Raw genomic sequence first — 15176 nt, forward strand, 5'->3', positions numbered from 1 at the left:
CCTTCCCTGACAGCAGAAGAAATGGTGAGACAAAAAAGGATGTTTAGGGACAGTATCCCAAAAGGTTCAACGGACCAAAGAACAATTAGCACTAAATTCAAGTCCCAGATGAAGATAAGGATATATTTTACTGTTACACACACACACACACACACTTGTGTGTAGACTACAGTCCTAACTTCTCCATAGCTTTCAATAATCAACACATCTGATGGCTAAGGAAATAATGATCCAGTATGTACCAGAAACTACATTAGCTGTTCAGCATAGTTTACTGGGCACTCAATGTACAAGCCAGTCTGAAGCAAATGGATGAGCTCCGTATACTGGAGGGGATCTACTCTGCTCTGCTAAATTAATGGGGGGCAAGGGGAGAAGAGTTCTCTAAATATCAGAATACGCCAGGTGGAAAAAAGGGTTTTCAAGAGTGCCGCACTGTACATCTAACTTTGCACAATACATACAATTTCTTTAGGTTTGTGGGTTCCATAGACAAGTTGTAAAGAAGAATTGTGGTACAAAAACAAATGAGGGATTAAATTCACTAATATGAAGTTATTTGCTGTAGGCTTCATAAAGCAGCCTTCTAGAGGATAGGTAAGAGACATAAATGTTGTGCATAACCATTAGTCTCTACAGACCCAGAATCAACAAGTCCTGATGGCAAGTAGTCTGACAGGGCTTTGTACATTTATGTACCAGTTCTGCACGTCACTGTTTCCTTAGCCAGTTCAGAACTATGCAGAATGTAGGTTCCAGGAGACCTACCTATTTTCTGCAAGTCCCTAGCAATCACAGGCCAGGCAGGAAAAGACAACAGGATGAACCTCCACTTGTACTGCCAGCCTGTCTTATTCTGGTCTCTTAGGGTATGTATACACTGCAGCTGGCTTGTGCCAGCTGTCTTAGGCTCATGGAACACCGGGCTAAGGGGCTGTTTAACTGTAGTGTAGAGACTGAGCTCTGCCCCCAACCCCCCCGCCCCAACTTTGCAGAGTCCTCAATCCCAGGCTCCAGCCTGAGCCTGAATGTCTGCACTGCGATTAAACAGCCCCTTAGCCTGAGCCCCACGAGTCAGCTGCAGATGTCTAATGGCAGTGTACACATACCCTTGGACATGCTGGTATGCATGGTGACTTCCTTGTTCTTGGAGGCCATTAGCCTCCAATAGTTGAACATTTCTGCAGTTGGAAGTTATCTTCCATTCCTCCGAATATACTGTGTCCTGCTTGTCGTATTGGTTGCACTGTTTCTCTTTATCAGTATGTAAATTACAAACTGTGACACAGAGGATCCTTGGTAAAGGGTCTGCTGTTCTTTGCAAACAACTCGTCTCAGACCTGACAAACTCACTACACCACACACATCTTGCAGTATATTTCTCCACAAGGGGTAACATGTAAGGCATCTTCAGAAAGCTCATAACTTATCAAGTCTCTTAACTACAAAATATATGTAGGGAAATATTTTAAAGAATAATTATATTGAAAGTATGCTTTGTGGTCTTGATGCAAAAGTTAGGTCACCAAGGGATAATAAGTCTTAGTTATGGCCCCTTTCACACATGAGGGGAGGAGCCAGCCCTCCCTGTTTAGCCAGTGATGTAGTGCAAGGCTCAGTTGTCCAGTCTTTCTCCAACCCAAGAGTAGCAATTGGAAAGCATCCAAGACAACTGCAAACAATCCAGGTAAAAAAGGAACATTACAACAAAACAGGCGTTTGCTCTATGAAGAGAGACAAGAGACTGTTTCAGTATAACAGAGTAGGGAGAGGCATTCTGTATCCTTTCACTAAATGAGACATCTTGGGGAGTAGGGATGTTCTCATGAAAAATTGGATCCAGGTTGCTGTGAAGCCAGCTAGCTCTGCAACAGACTGAACTTTGCAGGGGAAATCTACTTTATTAGATAGGAAAGGTAACTACTGTTAATAAGCATAGACCAAAGTTTGCATTTTATGATTTTGTTTTGTAACTATTTGTTTCCACCACTCTCTCGTTTCTAGTTAACTCTCCTTTCTTTCTTAAACAAACCTACTTTCCTTTTTTTACAAGTTCTCACAAGTGCTGCGTATTATACAGGAGAGGCGGATTTAAGGTAAAACTTGTAAACTGGAGTATACTGCACCTTGGGGGCAGAGGATCTAGGATTTCTATAAGTGTCCTGCATCAGGGACTGTATATCACAAGGGAATGAAAGAGAGTTGGGGACTGGGGTGCACCTATTGTTAACTTGAAAGTCGAGGACAGGGCTGGCATAGCCTTGAGCAGAGTGCTTGAGCAGCTAACACCCAGCCACCATGGACAAGACTCCCTCTTGTAACAAGGTGATTCTTGGTCCTAGGTGCTCCAAAATGGTCATACAAGCTAACTGGAATAATTTTGTCCTGTCCATGACATCAAAAAGTTCAGGGCTTGTCAACACTTACCGGAAGATCGCCACTGTGGCGATCAATGCATCAGCAGTTGATTTAGCGGGTCTGCTCTCCTGTACTCCACAGGATTGAGAAAAGTAGGGGGAGTCGATGGGAGAGCGTGGACCCCACGGTAAGTAGATCTAAGCTCCTTGTTGCCAGTAAGACCAAGGCACACAGGCACCTCCATTCCAAAATTTTCCAGAAGTAGAGCAAAAACTGAACCTGACACTGCACCTCAGTTATCATCTCCACAGTTAGTAAGACACTGACCAGTCAATGATGAACTGTTCTCCCAACTAAATCCCAAGAAGGAGAAGAAATCTTTTTTCCTTGTTTATTGTGTGCCTATGGTTTTTTAACAAATTGCAGAACTACTTAATGATTATCTTAGCTGCTGTTCTGTGTTTTGATACAGATCAGCCAGTCATCCTTCCTCCTTAACATAGTTGCCAATAGCTACCTTGCTCTTAGGAAAGGTTCTTAGAACTGTGCCCAGGCCAGATGAAAGCCTTACTGCAAACACTGCCCAGGAAAGCAAAGAACAGGAACTGCTGATGGGGCTAGAGAATTGGGATATGAAGAAACCCAGGGAACCACCTGTTAGAACTATGGACCCAGTGCTTGAAAGTCCTCCCACTGTTTGATTTTTTGGGATGAGTGCAGGGAAAGCCCATGCTGTACAGGTACCTTTCCTGATTCATATATACTTTTTCCCCTTAAATAACAGACTAGAGAAAGATTCCTGGAAGCAGGGGAGCTGGAACAATTTGTATAGTGAGGGTGCTGAGAGCCATTGAAACAAATTGTAAATCCCTGTATATAATAGAAACCACTTCAAGTCAGCGGGTGTGGCAGCACACCCAGCACTCCTAGTTCCAGGTCCTATGCCTAGAAGGTCATAGAGGAGGCAGACAGCTGTTAGGCTGGTGCGAGTAAGAGGACAGATAGGTGACCCTAGGAATGGGGAAGGTCAAGGGGCCATTTCAAACCTTGAGATGGATCCCAGGTTATTGACCCCTTTTCCACGATGGGATCCTCCAGAGTCAGAGAGCCCCCGCAAACCCACCCCCCCAATTCAAGCAGAAAGGATCTTGCTGACCTACTCTGAGTAAAAATAACTAGTTTGCCATTTTTAAATGGCAGACAGAAAAAAATGGGTATATTTTTCAATTCAAACCAGGTAACCTGACAGTATTTAGTTGATATCATATTTCTTTGCCAGCAATACAAAATTCCTCCTCACTCACCATAACATACAAATATATTTAACCTTTCTTCATCTTCACTATTTCCTGTTGCAGTTTTAAATGTGGCAGTGAGCCAATTTTGGGGAGTGGATTTGTTTTATACAGACAGATCCCTCAGAAGTGTTTTACAGCTTTCTAATTCTCCATACTGTGAAAAAGCTTTGAGAAAGTGAAACTGATTTGCTTGAGCTTTCATCACAGCACATAGGTCACTTAGCAGAGCACAGGCACAGGGGACATAGATAAACAGAGGAGAAAAAACAATGGAGAAAAGCAAATTTCAAGAATATTTTAATAGTGAGCAGAGGAGTTCTCAACCAGCAACCCTTTTCGTATTTCTGCTCCTTTTGTCAATCTACAGTACTCTTTCCCACAAACCACATGTTCTGAATCATTTAAGACCTAAATTGACATAAAAATAACACATGTTCTTCTGCTTGCAGCATTTCCCGAAGGGAGATCAAAAAGTTCAAAACATTTTTTTCAAGTAATACAGAACAACAGGAATGCAAGAGAAAAAATTGTGACATCATGGTATTTTTAAACATCATATTTCTCTAAAAAGAATAAGGGTTATTAGCAATGGACTTCTCCAATGCTACAGGAGACTAATTTCCAAAAAATGTAAGTAACAGTGAGCAGATTTGAAAGTATACAGAAATCAACCAATTAACAATGGCTATTTTAAATAGCAATTTACCTATTTATAATACAAATAAAACTAAGAGACAATGTATTTATTGTATACATGTTCCTAAAGTCCTATTTAGGTTTCTGTAAAGAGCTGCTTGGAAACTTAGGGGGGAGGAGGGAATCTATATAGAATTTCACCCTACATATTTTTCCTTTTGTTTTAATTACAAAGTATTTTTACAAGAAAAACAGAGTCTCTGCTCCTCAGTTCTTTATTTCCCAACTTGTGTTGTCTTCTGTTTATAATATAATAATTCACCCATCAACGGAGGCCTCATCTACACTAGAAAGATGACTCATTTCTGACAATGGACATCAGCCATGGGTGAAGCTGAACGAGTGCTGAACAAAGTTTACCCTAAGTGTATCTAAGTGTATCAAAGACAATATTCAGAACCATTTCAAGAAGAGGTTAAAATCTTATCAAGTTCTAAAAAATAACTCATGGTTCAGAATTAAAGCTGTTTTGAAGAGATGCCTATACATTCATTTCTTTGTACTTGATAATAATAAGCTTATTATGTGGACAGATTTAAATTGCTATTAACTATTCATTTCCTTGCTCTTAGGTGCGTGGGTCTTATAAGTAATATGATAGGTAAGCATACTGTTGTCATTTTAGAACCTTTCACTGCTTCCTGAAACAAAATTTTTGTTTTCCAAGTGTTTTTAATTATTTTTCCTTTTGTAAAGGTAAAAATTAAGTTAGTTTCTAAATTTTAAATAAATGAGATGGAGTAATCTGCAGGTTATTAAATTAAAGGAGTGACCAGAGATGATCAAGATAACAGTGGTTAGAAATGAACATCCATAATCCCCCAGTTAGTTTGAAATTGTTATGTAAAACATCCATCAGTGGGCTATTAGCCAAAATGGTCAGGGATGCAATTCCATGTTCCATGTGTCCCTAAACCAGCGTTTCTCAAATGTGGCCACCAGGGCATTTTTTTGCAGCCAGGACAGTCTCCTGGGCAGAGATGGGGGGGGGGCGGGAGGAGGGGCAGCAGTAGCCCCTGCCTACAGTGCCCAGTTGTGGCTCCTGGATGCACTCCCTTGAGTGCCGCCAGCCAGGGATTGGCACCCTGCACCACACAGCCTCCAGGGGCTCCAGGCAGCACCTCTGAAGACACGTGGGCTACAGCAGGCCTACACACAGGTGCAGGGCTCTCGTCCAATTGTGCATTATTAATTGCAGGATTGGGGCCTGATTTAACACCCATTGAAGTCAGAGCCTCCCATTGACTTCTATAGGCCTGGGATTGTACCCAAAGAGAGCAGTAGAAAAAAGCACAATTGCACATGAGCAATACATCATTCTAATATCTTGCTTTAGTGACTGCAGAATACATTCCAGCAGGTTTTTCTCTTCTGTCAGTTTTAGTGAGGGAGAATCTACTTTAGTTTTCAAGTAATGGAAATTTCTTACTTATTTTACTATTTATGAAAACTGCACATTGCAAAAGTCGTAACGTATCCAGTCTAGCGACATTTATAGAGCATTTATCACTGTGGGACTGTACCTGAGCACTGCATTTGGATTACAGTAGAACCTTTTTTAAAAAAAAAATCAAGTAATTGGGGTTTGAGAAATTCATAACATTAAACAGCTCATAAAATTGAACATCGCAAAATTACATTAGGTAAGATGTATAAGCTAATTTATTAATTGTTCAACGAGTGCGCTAATAACAAATAATAACAAATGTAATGATGTGCCTGTTATAATCTTGCTTTGCTCACTGCTCAAGTACATACACTGATACCTTGCTGATTGAGAGATAAAAATAGTTCATATAACCGATTATTCACAAGATGCATAAAATCAGGGCTGTTAGTGATGCTACCCTTAGGTAGCAAGCAAAGTCTATTTATGTTTCTAATTTTATGAAAATTCAATTTCATTTGCAGACAAAGGGACACAAAAAATTAGATATCTTGAAAAATTTTCAAGAAGGATATATTGTCTTAAGTACAAAAGAGTAATTTATTCAAGCTTTTCTAGATTTCAGTGTAATTTAATCCTAAAACTTTGAATGCATGAGGATTTCCCCATCCCATTTTTCCTTAAAGTTACAAAAGGGATAAAAGTTAGCCTTAACTATGGACAGGCTAACCACTTCTTCCCAGTATACCACGGCTTGCATAGGATAGAACTTGGCCCTCTAAGCTGAAAGAAGAACTCTGGTAGCTGCCAGCTACTGAATGGTCCTTACATTCCTTAAGGTACAGCCCCAGGTCAATGGAGGGCAGCATGTTCATATTAAGAGAACCCTGTCCCATTGTCATCCATAGTGTCCTCTGCTAGTCCTACTCAAGTCAATGGAAAAATACACCCACTGTCCTGAATGAGCAAAATTCAGCCCGTAATGCCTATTTATATGTAAATATCGCTTAAAATTAGGGTAGACTCTGAGCAAAGTCACATAACAGAAAATGCTATAAAGATAGAGCTGGTGATGGAACTGTTTTTGTTTTCTGGAAAAACCATCCACTTCTACCTAAATTCATTTTTCATTGTTTCCCCCACCAGGCCCCCTACCCAGAATTTTAGTTCTACAAATAAAAATATTTAAACCCCCAAATACTGACTGTGTTACTGCATTATTTCATATGGTTTTGTCAACTAACATTTTACAAGAAAATATAACCTGATCAAGTTGGCTATTTTTAATCTAAGGAATGTTGTTGGGTATTTGCGTGACTCTTAGAAAACAGGCTGTAAACAGAGGTACAAAACCAAAACTAATGCCAGGTAATTTCAGTAGATTACACCAGTAGCATGTAGTTCTATTAAACATTAGTCCATGGTAATAAAAGGCACTATTATGAAATATCCTTTCAGCTAGATAATTAAAATTGTAAAACTGCATCAGAATAATGATGTATAAGGCAAAGAGGACAAACTGTAAATATTAGTCCAGATATTGAAGTATCAGGATCTATAATTTAAACAGAATGATGTTTAGTTAAATAATTCAATGCATTCATTGTTTTAGCATCACAGTAACAACCCTGTAAGTTAAGACTGAAAAGACACTTTTCCCTCTATGATTTCTGTTAATAATACACAAATATTTTTTGGGATAGAAATTTCTCAACTTATGCTGGAAAGCTGCATAAAAACATAGTATAAATAGATGGGAAGACAAGAGGGGAAGGCTGATCTTTTCTGTATTATAATAATTCAAAGCTGTATTTACTTTTCACAATATTGAGATGGGGAAGATGCCAAAACCAAACACGGAATTCAAAACCTGTATCAAACTCTACCCCTCCCTGCCCAACTCCTCTCTCTCATCTCACCAATTGTGACTCCACTGAGAGATGATGCCTGTGTTTGTCTACGGCTCCCTGCCAGAGCTTTAGCCAGGCAAATCATTGGGAGCCTAAGTAGTTTGCCATTTCTCTCCTTCAGCAGAAAAATGCTATTTTTTTAAAAATAACCATTACTAGCTGTTGTGGCCTGGAGACTGTGGCCTGTAATGAATGTGCTGTATTAACTCTTCTGAATAATTTCCATGAGGCTGGAGGGGAGAAGAAATGTATTGCTTTATTTCCATTCTGCATAGTATCTAAATCAACCCAAGATCAGGTTTACTTTTCCAAGCTTGAACATAATATAAATAATGCCTTCATCTAAAGGAAAGAAAAGCATTAAATAAGGGAAATTTATTTGTAAACAAAAAAGCTTGGGGTTCATTAAGGGAACTATATATTATAGTCAAGTTAAATTTTAATGCTCAGGTGCCTTGATCTATAAAAATGGAATCATCATCAAGCAATAAACATTTACAAAAATCAAATCAGATTTGGATATTACTGGTGCACTAGAACTGTAACATTCAAGGTTTTCATTTTCAATATGGCCTTGCAAATAAACTATCCTTGTTTAATTTTGCATTAAAAACAATATGCTAACATTTCTTTTGATTCTCTCCCAAAGCACTGATGACCACCTAACAATACTACAATAAGCAGTAAGTAACAAAGAAAATTAAAGTATGTACTTGCTCTCATACATGTGTCATGCCCACTCGGTGTCCTTATACATCAACTAATTAGTGCAACTAAGACTCAGTGTATTAAGCTAATAGAAATCAGACACATCTACACTAAATCTGTACTAAAGGAAAGGAAGCACCAGAAATCCAACTTCAGTGTCAGTTGCTAATTAATTGTTAGTCTGTCTCACAAAACAAGTGCTATTGGAACCACAAAGAAATCTCATGCTGTTACATCATAGCTACTTTTTTCCAATATCCACTTTATTTCCATCCCAGTTCTCCTCACAATGTTCACTTTTGTGCAAAAGAAAAATAATTGCTACCAATTGCATTCATATGTATATTATTTTTCCATGTCCTAAGTGTCCCTTTTCAATATTCTCCTCCTCTAGTTTTGAAAGCGTTAATCTAAAGTATTTCCTTTCCATATTTGAGAAATAATACATTTAAGAAAAAAATAAAAACAATTTATTGTTAAAAGTTTCAGTCTAGATCTTAGAATTTGAAGAAACCCAAAAGATATAATTCTTCAACTTTAAAGAGCAAGTAGGTTTTAAATTTTGATTTGGTACTGCTGCAGTACTTTTAATGTGATGCTCAGAGATAATTATAAAGACTTATGGCCCTCTACCCCCATGAAAAATAGTAAGTAAAACCCTAAAGTTATTAAGAGAAGTAACAAAGGAAACTCAAACCAAGCCATGTTTGCCAATATTCAGACTATTTTTTCCATCTATTTTGATCTTTTCACTTACAGTGTGGTACATTTTCTCATACCTAAAGAACATGAAAATACTGCAAATCATATTAAAAACCACAAATATAAGATGGTATTATCTATCACACAGTTCCTTTGGGGGTCAGATCAAGCATGAGTTACAGGAAAAAACAAACATTTTGAGGCCAATTAGGGAGTTAACTGAGTGACACCAATTTTTTTAACCATTTATGGACTTATTTATATAGTGGTTTTCATTTTTATTTAGGTACTTATTTGGGATACAACTTTTACTACACATGGACCTAATTCTACACTCTTTACTCAAGCAAAATGAGTTCAATACTTGTTACATATATTGTGTCTGTCAACAATTGCTAGACTTTACTACAACTCTGAATAAGGTTTACTAGCGCTATTTTAAATGATATGATAAAATGTCTAAAGAATGTCTACGTAATTTTTAAACCTGACCACAAATATTTTCCTGTTTATTTTAAAAGGTATCAACATACAATGTTGATTTTTAGGGGAAAAACTGAAGTGATGTTGTGAAAACCTCAAACTACAATACCCAAGTAAAGTGCAATACACTAAAAATACAGATAATTTTAAATATTTTTACTGTCAATATCTTCATTAATAGTTTGCTTTTAAAGGACTGCATTTGAGAACAGTTTACAGATCATTACACAGCTAGTGTTCTAAAATTGTATTTTAGACTAGCATTCTAAATGCATCACATTTCTCTTTAGAGAGAAAGAACAATTTTCTGTTTAAAAAAGTGCATAATATCTCTAACACTATTAGAAATTTTTAAAAAGTGAGGAAAACGTTCTTTTGAGAGCCCTAATAAAAGCAATTTGCTAAATAGCACCAGCCTTCATGTTTACATGTTTTCTACATTAATCAGTGATTCAGTCTGATTAGCTACTAAAGTAACATCAGGAAACACTTGACCACTCAGTTATAATTACTATACACAGTTTCTCCTCTACCTGTTATATGCATACTTACAGTTGAGTTAAACATTCTGTGGAATAGAAACAAGTGTATATATTTAAAGTAGTTTTAAACTCTTTTTCTAAAGATCTAAGGAAAGCAAAGGAAAAAGGCAACTTGTGGGAAGCAAGTTTGTAGTGCCTATTATATTCAAATATTTCATTGAAGTTCAATAGTCTTTAACAAATACATGCTTATATAATACATCATGTTTTTCCACAGCTAGTAGCATAATATGCCCTTAATATGTTCACTCCCTTCACAAAGGGCAAAAAACCCCATCAATACAGGATTTAAAATAGCACAAGTCAATTCCTGTTAACTTTAACAAATATCAGTCAACACTTTGCCAAAAATAAAATAAAAATCCTCTCCTAAATACATCAAAGATGTTTCTACTTCAGTTGTAAAATTCCTGTGCAGATGCTATACTTAACGGCAATATAATAATAATGGTATTAGACTCATTTAATGCAGCTGTAAAAAAATTGAACATATAATATATACAGTAAGTAAATAAATATTTTGACAGTTTCTTCCTTTTCTTTGATTATGTAAAGTCCTGCAAAAATATAATGGTCAAAGATATATTATTAATACTCATAAGGTTATGCAAAAATATACCTACAGATTACAATAATGAAGCAATGTGTTCTTGAATGCTGTCTGTCAGCCCAAGGTAATTTGTTTTGGTAAAAATATGTGAACATTTAGTAAAGTATATATATAGCTTCATGATTTTAATCAAAATTAATGAAAGACAACACTAAAATGGAAAATTGAAGATAAATTAGCAAACAAAAACCTTAAGACAACTTCACTAAGCAAAATTAAACATTTTAACATGGAAGATAATATATTTCTGCAAAAATACTATGGAGGTACACTGAGGAATTTAAAGATAGGACAAAGCAATTTACTCTTTAAAATTAAAAGAATGTTTACAGCACTAGTGAGGTTAGATCTTCTATAGTTATTTTAACAGATAAATAAAAGAAAAATCTCTTAACAACATGTAGATTAAAAAAATAAAACAAAAAACGTCAACCACCCTCATGCTAGTCCTTTGTCGGAAGATGAAATCCTGGCCCCATAAAAGTCAATGGAATTTTTGTCATTGACTTCCGATGGGACCAAGATTTCAAACTGAGAAAATAAATTTGTTTTCAATGCACTTATTTTATGAAAACAGTTTTCAAAATTAGAACCACGATTAATTCATGTAATTTAAATAAGCATATCCAAGTATATCCAGTGTATCATAAATATACCTAAGTTATTCTCCGAAAAAATTTTGGCCCTATTGTGCCATCCGTTTTTATGCTGAAATCCTTGTATTTCAATAGGAACTTCTTAAAGATGAATAGGACAGTACAGTCCTTTCATCACATTTTACATTTAATTTATTTGAAATTCATATTACACTAGAAAAAAAATTATATCAAAGACTAGACATTGAAAACTATCTAAAAATGTTTGGTAAGTTTTTAGTGATTACTGAGACTTCTTTTATTGTCCTAATAAATTTAAAATATACTGATTGAAATCCTTGCCTGATTGAAATCAAAGGCAGAACTCCGATTGACTTCAGTTGGGCCAAGGTTAACCCAGTATCTTCAGAAATTAAAAGAGATAAAGTAAATATTATATATATATTAACTATTATAACATCCACACTAGTAAAAACTTGACTGGCATTTCCATCATTTAAAAAGAGTTACTTTCTCATATTTGAGAAGATAACATATTATACTGCAAATGTAACACCTGACCAAACACTGAGTTTAGTGATTTTTTTTCTTTGTGCAGTCTTAAGTGGACCTGATTTATTGATTTATCAAATATTTAGATTGGCTTTCCTGTTTCAGAAGGCCATATTCCATATTTCTAATGTTAATTACAGAATTACTAAAACTTAACAGAAGATGTATAATTGAATATCCTCCATGGTACAGTACTTATTTTAATATCAGTCCTTATTTAAAAAATGGGTCAAATGCTATGCCAGTAGAAAACATTATTTTATTCCAAGTTACAAACTTTGGACCTTTATCCTGCTTCCACTGAGATCAATGACAAAACTCCCTTTGACTTATGTTACAGTAGAATCAAGCCCTAAAGCATGTATTTTTCAATCTCAGAGCAAGTCTACATTACAAAATTAAGTCCACCTAAGTTACGTCGATGTACAGCCACTGCAGTAGCTTTTGCATGTTCACGCTATGCTCCTCGTGTCAGCGGTGTGTCTCCTCACCAGGAGCGCTTGCACCAATTTAACTGTCAGTGTAGGGCATTGTGGGATGGCTTCTGAAAGGCAGCAAGCTGATGCAAGCAATGCAGTGACTACACTATATCGACCTAAGTGCTACATCTCTCATGGTGGTGGAATTATTAAGTCAGTGCAGTAGGTGAGTTACATTAGTGGGAGCTACATTTTAGTCTAGCTGTTTACAGAGTTAGGTCGATGTAAACTGCCTTACATTGACCTAACCCTATAGTGTAGACCAGGGCTCAGTCTTACTCACATAATTACCTGGAAGCAGAACCATATTAAAATTATAAAAGGAATTACCTAGCTAAAATGTAGATATGTTAAAAGTACTAAAACGAGGAAAAACCTAAAAAATGTATTTGCTTTCCCTCTAAATCAGCATTAATTTTCTTTTTTTTTTTTGAGTACAATTCTTATTTTTAAACAGCTGTGTCACACCATTTCAAATGTTTCTTTCTAAAAGACAGTTTCATCTAAAAACAATAAACTGTCCTGCACTCCTTGAGTTTTCTTAAAATCAAAGTAGATTTAGAGTCCACATGGAAATTAACATAGGTTAGTTATTCCAACAAAAATTTCCAGTTGAACCTACCACTAAGCCAGGTTTGCTAATATATAAGACTTTGTAGAGTCAACAACTACTCAAATTTGCACTTCTATCTTTATTAATGTAGATATATACAGTGTGTGACTGACAGAGAGAGACAGAGAAAAAATATAGAACAAGTCTGAAGACAAATAAAAGTAAAAATGCCACACTTTAGTCCACTTTAAGACATGGAAAAATAGATACACTTACGAAGACTCGCAAAGGATGCTGTATATTAATTTATTTTATACAAATTATTAAGGGGCAATATTAAAGAAAAATAAATGAAAAACCAAAGAAGAAATCAAATGCTAAAGTTATTGAAATAAACTTCAGAACTCAAACATAAATCAAAGACTATTTAAGTCAACCTCAAATTCCATTTAAAAAAAGGACTGTCATTTTCAGTAACTCATATCCACTAAGTGAACAATCATACCGTACGTGGGCGTACACTGCAGTTGCAGCTTTCTCAGCAACTGAGTTCTGTGTTAAATTGTAACTCTACAAGATGTCTGATTATTTATTTATTTAATATTGAACCTTCAGAGCACTAGATTTATCAGAGGCAACAAAACCACACACCAGAGTGTATTAGTAATATATTAAAGAAACAAGTATTTTTCCCCTCCACACATTTCCACCTGCAAGTTAAACTGGCTTTAACAGCCTGAAGACACCCTATAATAAATGACTGCTTTGGCAATACTGACAATAGGAACAACTCATAAGCTTTCAACCAATGATAGAAAAAATTATTCAGTTTTCATTGTATCCAAAACAAACTGCTATTGATATCCACGTTTTAGAATAAAATTTAAAATGTTCTATTATAGACAATAAAACTCCACTAATACTCAAAACTTCTAGACAATTGCTTTCACACAAAACACACCATGCATGTTTCTATAAGCAATAATTAATATCTAAAGACCAAGATAATCCAATGTAAATAGCAGTATCCATATGCAAATTAGCATACTTTGAATTACACTACCAATGAGTGACTACTATAGAAAGCCCAATAGGTTTTTACATTTCTACCCAGCCCTAAGATGGCAGCATTCATGCACAACTAAAATAAAGAATTATATCTTCCTATTCTCATTGTTCACTGTTTATTCCAGCAACATAATACAAAATTTGACTAAAATAAATACATAAATAAATACACAGGTGATGAAGACACCTTAGTTGGCCATCAGATATTTCAAGTTCTTAGTATGAAAATTAGTAAGAATGAAAAAATGTTGACATTTTTAAAACTACATACTGTTACTATTAGAATTTCTCTGTGCTTCTATTTCTTAAGTATATACTGTAATTCCTCAGACTGATGTCCTGCTGCACCAAATTATGCTCAGAAAAATAGCTTTCACAAGAATGCTAAATTGAGACGCTGAAATATCAAATAATCTTAATTTCTTTGCATTTCATTTTCCTCTTTAAAAACAAAAACAAAACAAAACCAAACAAACATTACTAAAGCACAACTGAACAACATTAAAACAGATGCAACACCATACAATGTTAAATGAGGTAACTTAGTGATAATTCTGTGACAAACTTGTTTTAGCAAACACCTTTCAAATGGTAAACAAGTCATTTCATAAATCAAAGTCGGCGCTTTGTGTTCTCTTTCAAAATTAGGAAAAACAACTTTTTTTTACTCTTACCTGTGTATAGTCAAAATCAGAAAGTGGAGCTATACTCTTGATGTAGTCCATTCGAAACTGGTTTTCTGGATTGGCCAGTGGAACTGGGGGTATTAAAGTGCCCATTGCTGAAACTATAGTCTAGAATTGGATAAAACAAAAACAGACACATTAATCTGGTTAATCTAAAATACAGGATCAATAGAAGATAATCCAATCTGATCAGCTAAATGGGATTTCTCTACACAGTCCTAGAGAGCATAATACTTTTGGCTTCCAGTGTACAGAGCCATTTAAGAATAGTATAAAATGTGTTCTTACCACAATCGCATCTTTAACATTTTTCCGAATATCCAGTATTTTCTGTTTCTTTTCTCTGAATTAAAACAGAATTAATGATTTAATTTCTCTCTCAAACCAATTCATTTAAGTTACATTCAGAATTTTTTACTGACTGCTTATTTGTTATTTAATCTTTATGACAAACTGACTGAAAAGAACAGTAAGATTATTTTCCATCCATCACTTTTTCATATTCTATTAAAAAAACAGTGAAAATAGATCTCTGCCTATTTTGTCAC

The 15176-nt window shown here is 35.6% G+C and overlaps 1 protein-coding gene across 3 annotated transcripts in view; it reads right to left on the bottom strand.

The window, feature by feature from the left end:
• GNAL (G protein subunit alpha L) overlaps positions 1-15176 on the bottom strand; it is a 315605-nt gene that overhangs the window by 190135 nt on the left and 110294 nt on the right. For 2 of the 3 annotated variants that reach the window (XM_030552731.1, XM_030552732.1), the window contains exons 3-4: positions 14917-14971; positions 14617-14736 (exon numbers count right to left, since the gene is read on the bottom strand). In XM_030552731.1, the coding sequence (XP_030408591.1) occupies positions 14617-14736; positions 14917-14971 (175 nt within the window). Of the gene's footprint in view, positions 1-14616; positions 14737-14916; positions 14972-15176 lie in introns of those variants that run through there. The other variant, XM_030552733.1, reaches the window with a different exon arrangement.

This window comes from Gopherus evgoodei, chromosome 2, assembly GCF_007399415.2.
Source record: "Gopherus evgoodei ecotype Sinaloan lineage chromosome 2, rGopEvg1_v1.p, whole genome shotgun sequence".
In the NCBI taxonomy this organism is placed as follows: domain Eukaryota; kingdom Metazoa; phylum Chordata; order Testudines; family Testudinidae; genus Gopherus; species Gopherus evgoodei.